The sequence below is a fragment of the Bison bison genome, unplaced genomic scaffold (genome assembly GCF_000754665.1).
Source record: "Bison bison bison isolate TAMUID 2011002044 unplaced genomic scaffold, Bison_UMD1.0 scf7180017864112, whole genome shotgun sequence".
Taxonomy (NCBI): domain Eukaryota; kingdom Metazoa; phylum Chordata; class Mammalia; order Artiodactyla; family Bovidae; genus Bison; species Bison bison.
The window spans coordinates 488,064-496,923 of NW_011494684.1; the positions used below are offsets into that span (position 1 = coordinate 488,064).

Sequence of the window (8,860 nt, forward strand, 5' to 3'; positions counted from 1 at the left end):
CTTAAGCAAGCAGAGTTACTGCCTTTTAGTTGTGAGCAGATAGTGGTGAGAGACTGTGTATCTGGGTAGAAGGAGGTGGTGGTTAATGTAACTGGAGGGCAAAGTGTGGGTCTGTTGGAGGTCTCCGGGTTCCTTTAGGCCTTGTTGAGTATAAAAAGGAAGGATGATTGAACCATGCCTTTCCTCTGAAGTTGTTGTTTTTTTGCCTCTGAAGTTTTTATACTCAGGAGGTATTGTTGAGAGCCATTACTGCTGAGAGGGTGGTAGATGTGATGAAGAAGGAACTGTGAGCCATGGCTGAGGCCAACAGATGTTTACCATGATGGTATGGTCACTCACCTAGAGCCAGACATCCTGGAGTGTGAAGTCAAGTAGACCTTAGGAAGCATTACTGCAAATAAAGCTAGTGGAAGTGATGGAATTCCAGCTGAGCTATTTAAAATCCTAAAAGATGATGCTGTTAAAGTGTTGCAGTCAGTATGCCAGCAGATTTGAAAAACTTGGCAGTGGCCACAGGACTGGAAAAGGTCAGTTTTCATTCCAATCCCAAAGAGAGGCAATGTCAAATTCAAACTACCATATACTGTACACATTTCACATGCTAGCAAAGTAATGCTCAAAATCCTTCAAGCTAGACTTCAACAGTACATGAACTGCAAATTTCAGATGTTTAAGCTGGATTTAGATAAGGCAGAGAAACCAAAGATCAAATTGTGAACATCCGTTGGATCTTAGAAAAAGCAAGGGAATTCCAGAAAAATGTCTACTTCTGCTTCATTGACTATGCTGAAGCCTTTTACAGTATGGATCACAACAAACTGAAAAATTCTTCAAGAGATGAGAATACCAGACCACCTTACCTGCCTCCCGAGACACTTGTATGCAGGTCAAGAGGCAACAGTTAGAACCGGACATGGAACAATGGCCTTGTTCAAAAATGGGAAAGGAGTCTGTCAAGACTGTATATTGTTACCCTGCTTATTTAACTTATATATGCAGAGTATATCATACAAAATGCTGGGCTGGATGAATCACAAGCTGGAATCAAGACTGCTGGGAGGAATATCAACAACCTTAGATATGCAGATGATTCTACTCTAATGGCAGAAAGTGAGGAGGAACTAAAGAGCTTTTTGATAAGGGTGAAAGAGGAGAGTGAAAAAGCTGGCTTAAAACTCAACATTGAAGAAACTAAGGCATCCAGTCCCATCACTTCATGGCAAAATAGATGGTGAGAAAGTGGAGGCAGTAGCAGATTTTATATTCTTGGACTCCAAAATCACTGCAGACAGTGACTGCAGTCATAAAATTAAAAGATGCTTGCTCCTTGGAAGAAAAACTGTGACCAACCTAGACAGCATATTAAGAAACAGAGACATTACTTTGCCAACAAAGGTCTTTCTTGTCAAAGCTATGGTTTTTCCAGTAGTCTTGTATGGATGTGGTGGCAGAGGATGAGATAGTTGGATGGCGTCACCAACTCAGTGGACTTGAGTTTGAGCAAACTTTGGGAAATAGTGAAAAACAGGGAAGCGTGGCATGCTGCAGTCCATGGGGTCACAAAAAATCAGACACGACTTGGTGACTGAACAACAGCTCTTTCTCTAATGTGGGTGTTCTGTCACGTCCGCAGGAATGAATGTTGAATGCATCTGACAGGAGTGGGTATATGTGTATTTATGGGAGTGTATCCTTGTATTTTTTTCTAGAATTAAAATTCTTTTGCTTTTTTGATTGGTTCTGAGTTTTTACCTCTTAAGATTATTCAGCAAGTTAAAGATCTGTTTGTGTATTTCCTGTTGGGTGGGCTTCTAGGGAGGGACCTGTAATAGAAAAAGGTTTCTTCCTCAGAAGTCCCAGAGGACTAGAGTCAGATCTAGACTGGATTTCCTGATAGTTCATTGTTTGTTCATTCATTCATTCATTCATTCACTTGAGCATCTATACATTCAGCAGATAATTTATTGATCTCTAGGTACTGGTGATGCAACAGAGAAACCTTGTCCTCAGTGAGCTTACATTGTAGTAGGGAAGATAGATAAATGAATAGACAAATATTTTCAGAAAATAAAAAAGTGTGCAGAAGAAAGGATTAGAAAGCTAGAGAGTGAAGGTGGGAAAATGCAGTTTCGATAGAATTGTTAAGTAGAGGAAATGGCATTCAGAAAGAGTGATGTGAACAATGTGAAGATCAGGAAAAGTGCATTCCAGACAGAGGAAAGAGCTAGTGTTCAAGAAAGGCTCCTATGAGTGAAGTATGAGTGAAAAGGGGCATGTAGGAAGTTATACAGATTAGATTAAATAGTGCCCTAGAGGCCAAGGTAAAGGACTTGGATTATTACCAGTGTGATAGGGAATCATTGGAGGGTTTTCAGCAGAGGAGAGATGTAGTATAATTTATGTTTTAAAACTCTAGTTGCTGTGTGGGGAATAGATTCTCAGAGGGCTAAGACTAGAGGCATGAAGACCAGATTGGAAGCTATTGCAATAGTGAGGCATGTTTGGAGGGTATAGATTATAGGCTGATGGACTGGATATTGGAGGTAATAACAAGAAGAAAGAAGGATGATGCCCAGGTATTTGACCTGATCAAGTAGGTGAATATTGCTATCATTTATTAAGGTGGAGAAGGCTGGGGAAGTAACACAGGTTTGGTGTTGGAATGAGTTCTGTTGTACACGTGTTGACTTTAAAGTGCTGATTGTGTGTGTCGTTTTCAGTGGAGTGGTGGTTCTGAGTTCTTCCTGTTGGGTGGTAGAAAGAAGCAAACTTCTGTTAACCTCTCTATTCTTTCTCTTTGAATTAGATTTGTAGGCCTGGATTGGGCAGTGACCTCTGGGCTCACTGTTCCAGCCTGGTGTATCTTCTGGCTCCATGGACAGTTGTTGGCTCCTACAGACCGGATGAAGCAGACTAGAGACACAGGTGGAGAAAACCTCCAGCTGGCAAGTTCTCAGAGTGTGACTCTCTGGCCGCTGGCCGTGCCCAGCCTGCCTTATGGAGAGGATGAACTGGCTGAGCAGACTGGCCTCCCGGGGCCCTGGGCACCGTGTACCACAAGGGGCCAGTCTGCAGACCCCTGTCATGGCTGACCCTGAGACTTGCCTCATGGTTTTCAAGAATCACTGGTCCCAGGTAGGAGACTGTATACCAAAGGGCCCAGTCTACTACCTGCCTGAGTCCCTCTAAATTTCTGTGTTCTCTCACCTTATCATCTAGTCACCTTATTTTAGATTCCTTCTCTTATCTGTCCTGATTCCCCAGGTGGTGCGAATCCTGGAACGGCAAGGGCCTCGGGCAGCTCCTGGGGGTGCTGATGATCTCAGTGCCGTGCGCAACCACACTTACCAGATGCTGACACTCCTGGCAGAGGATCGCGCAGTGCCCTTGGTCCCCACAGCTCCTGGGCCCCTGCTTGAGTTTGCTCTGCGTGAGGATCTGCTAACCCGTGTGTTGACATGGCAGCTTCAATGGGATGAGCTTGGGGATGGGGTTGAGGAACGGCGGGCTGAGCAACTGAAACTCTTTGAGATGCTAGTGAGCGAAGCTCGCCAGCCCCTGTTGCGGCATGGTCCAGTTCGTGAGGCTCTACTGATCTTGCTGGATGCCTGTGGCCGCCCTGTGCCCAGTAGCCCAGCACTGGATGAAGGCCTGGTGCTACTTCTCAGCCAGCTGTGCGTGTGTCTGGCCCGGGAGCCTTCATTGCTCGAGTTCTTCCTGCAGCCACCTCCTGAACCTGGAGCTGCTCCCCGTCTTCTCCTCTTTTCTCGCCTTGTCCCTTTTGTCCATCGAGAGGGCACCCTGGGCCAGCAGGCCCGCGACGCCCTACTCCTGCTCATGGCTCTATCAGCTGGAAGTCCCACTGTGGGCCGCTACATCGCAGATCACTCTTACTTCTGCCCGGTCAGCACCTCCTGGGATGGGTGTAGGGTATGGTGTAGGCACCTTCCTATTTAGGAGGTGTGGAGGGGCTATGCACCGGGGCCCTCTCCTTTAGCAAGTAGCCCCCTGGGTTTGAATGTAACACCTGGAATTGGGGTGGGGATGAAACTTGGGCTTATGTGGATAAGGCAGGTATGAAGGCTTTTCATGGGCCAGTGTTCCCAGGTGATGTCTTGGCACCTTGGGTAACTAAATATCTGCTCTGGTAATAGCTTTTATCCCTGTTCCATAAAACTCTGGGTTAATAGTTCCCTGTTTTCATTTTTTATATTGTCTGTGCCTTTGGTAACCTGTCCTTGGGGATGGCCCCCAGGTGCTGGCCACAGGGCTGAGTGCCCTGTACTCGTCACTGCCCCGAAAGATTGAAGTTCCAGGGGATGATTGGCACTGCCTGCGACGGGAAGATTGGCTTGGAGTGCCAGCCCTTGCGCTTTTCATGAGTTCTCTAGAGTTCTGCAATGCAGTCATTCAGGTGGGACTGGGGTTCCCAGGAGCTCTGGCCCTTGCTCATCTGGGGAAATGGGGTGGGAGAAGGTGCAATCTCTGGAGTTCTGATTTTCTTTCAGCTTGAGGGGAGGGTGCATATATATATATTCTAACATTTTGCTCCCTTTCTGACAGTAGCACCCTTCAAAATTCTCCATCCTCTTTTTTGTACCCATACAGGTGGCTCATCCTCTGGTGCAAAAGCAGCTGGTTGATTATATCCATAATGGGTTCCTGGTGCCAGTCATGGGCCCTGCCCTGCACAAGGTGAGAGTCATGGTGGCAAGGCAGATTAGGGGATTAGGCTGAGGAGTGGTTACCTCAGTGCCAGGACCAGTGTGGGTGGCAGTGGGCAGGGTACTCCTCCCTTTTTCCCTGTCTGTTCCTGGTACCTCCTTAGAACTTAAGGAAAATGGCTTTGTGTATATGTGGGGAAGCCCTAAATTTCCGAACTTTACCTTCCCTTCGTTCAGACCTCTGTGGAGGAGATGATCGCCAGTACCGCCTATCTGGAACTTTTCCTACGGAGTATTTCAGAGCCCGCCTTGCTCCGTACCTTCCTGAGATTCCTGCTGTTACACCGGCATGACACCCACACCATCCTTGACACCCTTGTTGCCCGTATTGGCAGCAACTCCCGGGTATGGCCCCTACCTCTGTCCTGGCTTACCTGGGTGAGCCATCTCCTCTCTCCAGCCTTTGTTCTGGGAGGGTGTTTCTGCCCTTCTTTGGCCTTTGTCTCCAGTAATCACTTCAAAGTTAGGTGGCATTTTCTTTCTAGTATTAAACTTTTAACTATTTTGGGAACATTTTCAATGTGCTTCCCTGCTTTTGTAATATCTGGATATACACAGGACAGTTATATTTTATGAATGACTTTGGCCACTCATGGCTATAGGTTTTGCCATTGTGCAGCACTTGTAATATGGCATTGACCTGAGAGTCTCTTCAGCTGTGTAGTGCTCTGTGGTTTGTTGTGGGTGACTCGAGATCACCTCTTCAGGCTCTGAGCCTGCTTTATAACTAGTGTGTTTACCTGTACTTCCTTTTGAATTTTCTGTATTTGAACTGCTGTAACTTGGGGCACCCATCTGCCTACCTACCTAGTAACATTCCTTCCTCCTGAAGGTTTTGATCGAATGTTCAGTGTGTTCACTATATTGGTCTCTGGTACTGAGGATATAATGGTAAGCAGTTTTTGCTGACTTCATGGAGCTTCCTTCACAGAGTAGGTAGAGAAGCAAACACATAACTGAAATAATTGAAAGTTGAGGTCATTTTTATAAAAAACAGGCTGCTTAGAAAACAGAGAGTGAAAGTGGTAGTCATTCAGTTGTATCCAAGTCTTTGTGACCTCATGGACTGTAGCCTGCCAGGCCCTCTCTCCCTGGAATTCTCTAGGCAAGAATACTGGAGTGAGTTGCCATTCCCTTTTCCAGGGGATCTTCCTGACCCAGGGATCCAACCCAGGATTAAAATTTGAAAATGTGTTGGCAGGTGGATTCTTTACCATCTAAGCCAGTAGGGTAATCAAAAAACCTCTCAGAGGAGATGACATTGAACTGAGACCTAAAGGTCATGAGGGAGCTAGCCTACTAAAGAGCAAGCAGAAGAACAGTCTAGGCAGAGGGAGCAGTGCTTGCAAAGGACACAGTTGGGGAGAGGAAATGAAATGTATTTGAGAAGATAAAAGACCAGTGTGATTGGAGGTGTAGTGAGCATGGGGAAGAAAGGAGGGAGAGGTGGGTAAGATTCAGATCATGCATGGCTTTGTAGACCATGGTAAGAAGGTTAGATTTTAACCAATAGAAATATATATAAAATAGGAGTAAGTTGTCTAAGTAATAAAGACCTACTGTCCTTCTGGGGGAAATAAAGCATTTGTTTAGCCATGCACTTTATGGCATTTATTTTGGCTCTATCACCACTTTTATTTCCTTCTTTTATTACAAATAATTGAAGTTCTCTGGGTCTTTGTGTTTGAAGTAGAAGTTCTTGGATCACTAAGGGTTCTGGAAAGTTGTTCCAGTTACCTGAGATACCTGGTAGCAGGGTTTGAGGTAGGTAGGATTTCTGGATAGCTATGTTTTGTATACTTGACATTCTCCTGAATAGCTAAGTTTAAGGTATGTGTGAGATTTTTAGACTGACTCTGATTTGACCAGAGTTTCTGAACCAAGTGTACACCCTAAAATTGGAAAATGACAATAACTACAACAACAGATTCTAAGCTCTGCCTTAGGTCTCTTGAGTTATATTCTTTGGAAGTAGGCCCAAGGCATGTGAACTTTTATAATACCCCAAAATGTAAGTATGATACATGCCTTAGCTTAAGAATTATTGGTATAAACCAATAGGAAATAGTTGACAAAGCTTTAATTTTACAAAGATATTGAAAAAGTTTTATTTCTAATTATGCTGAAGTTCGACCATTGTCTTAAATCTATTTGGCTTCATAGAATGTCCTGTTCATGTTTTGAGAATGTTGATTTCCTTCCTAGGGTTGATTTTTTTTTTTTCCCCCCCTGTGCTGGGCTCTGTCCATCTTGTTTTTGTCTTAATCTTACCCTAATTTCTTTGATTCTCCCTCAGTGTCTTTAGTCTTTAGCACATATTTCTGTTAGTATTGCATTTGGTCCTCTGGTTTCAGGAGCCTTTCGTGGTCTTTGGGTATTTATTCTTGGCTCTCTGTTCTTGGAAGAACCAAATCTGTTCTGATTTCAGGATTCCTATGTTAAACATGCAGGTGCTTTCCCTTTCCTGTGTTTGGCCCTTTTAAGCTTGATTCCTATTGGCCTGATTTTGTAACCACTATAGCCTGACTTTCATGGCTTAAGGTGAATAATGCTGCTAGCTAGTCTGAGTACCTGAGTATCTGTATTAGTTTCCTATTGCTATCATAACAAATTATCACAAACATAGTGGCTTAAAACAACACAAATTTATTACCTTACCATTCTGTAGGTCATGTATCTGGTACTGACCTTACCCTACTAAAATCAAAATGTCAACTGGGCAGTGTCTTTTCTGGAGGTCCCAGGAGAAAATCCATTTCCTTGATCATTTTAGTCCTTGGTCATATTTACTTAATTGTAGTTAAAGGACTGAGATTACTATTTTCTTGCTGGCTGTCAGCTGGGAACCATTCCCAGCTTCTAGAGACCAGCTAAATCCTTGACTTATGACTCCTTCCACCCTCAAAACCATCAGTGGTGGATGGAGTCCCTCTCACGGTTCAAATCTCTTCCTTTTTGACCCAACTAGAAAATATTCTTTGTTTTTAAAGACTCATGTGATTTAATTGGGCCCCTCTGGATAATCCAGGCTACTCTCCTCAACTTAAATTCCTTAATAACCTTAATCATGCCTGCAAAGTCCCTTCTGACATGTAAGGTAAAAAGGTACAAGATCTGGAGATTAGGATCTGTACATCTTTGAGGGCCGTTTTTCTACCTACCATACAATCTTTAATGAGTCTGAGTGTTTTCATTAAAACTCATGTTTTAATGAGACTGAGTGCTAGTTAAAATGGTCATTTAGGGTAAATATCCATGCTGACTAAAATGTGAATTGCTACCTTATCTCTTTCCCACCATGACTGGCTTTTAACTTCCCCTCAGTCATTTGGTAAATGATGAACACCTAGACTGTGGAGGTAGTGCCCTAGACTAAGACCCAGTGTTTGTCTTCGAGGAGCTCAAGTATACTTGTCATAAGGAAAGTACGGAGCCAGCGCTTGGGGATTCAGCAGAGGAAGGGAGAACTTACATGTGTCTGCTGTCTTTGCCTGGCTGGAGGTGAACCACCCTTATTGCTTTCCTAAAACAAAAGATTTCCCTTGTTCTGGACCCACCTATTTTTTCCTTTTCCTGTCAGCTGCCCTTGAACTTTTCTTTATCCTACCTTCTCCGAGAGACACTGGTGTTGGAGAGGTGACTCACACTCCATGTTCACAGCCCCCACCCACTTCCCAGTTGGGATTCTTCCAGGTTCCCTCTGGTTTCTTGCTGGTAGGCATTCAGTTACTATGCTGCTATAGTCTGCTGACTGGCATTCACTTAGTTATCATGTTGTGTTATCTCCTGTTAGACATTCACTCAGTTCCAGTATTTCCTGGGGTCTCTTCATGGGTATTCCTTCCATTTAAGTGTTGCTAGAATCTCTATTGCCAGGTATATATAGCCAGAGTTTGATGACAAGTATGTGGTCTATAGAAATGCATTAAATCTGGCACACGGTTTGTTCCTGTCTGTAAATAATGATGTCTTGACCACAAAGATAGTGTAATTATTTGTTTAATATTTGAATGATTGTTACATGCCAAGCCCTGTGCCATTGTTGTTTTAGGAGTGGTTGCTCGGGCCTCAGGTTGTGGGGGGCGGTTCCCATTTGTTAAATATCCTGAAGGGCTGAGAGCTCTTACAGTGACTCA

The 8,860-nt window shown here is 44.1% G+C and overlaps 1 protein-coding gene across 1 annotated transcript in view; it reads left to right on the forward strand.

Annotated features, from left to right (window-relative positions):
* Positions 1-8,860, forward strand: part of FAM160A2 (family with sequence similarity 160, member A2) — a 26,553-nt gene that overhangs the window by 9,529 nt on the left and 8,164 nt on the right. The window contains 7 exon segments of the mRNA XM_010839142.1: positions 2,807-3,135; positions 3,265-3,903; positions 4,256-4,414; positions 4,609-4,695; positions 4,902-5,069; positions 6,660-6,695; positions 8,586-8,600. Coding sequence (XP_010837444.1) covers positions 2,998-3,135; positions 3,265-3,903; positions 4,256-4,414; positions 4,609-4,695; positions 4,902-5,069; positions 6,660-6,695; positions 8,586-8,600 — 1,242 coding nt within the window. The 5' untranslated portion in view covers positions 2,807-2,997.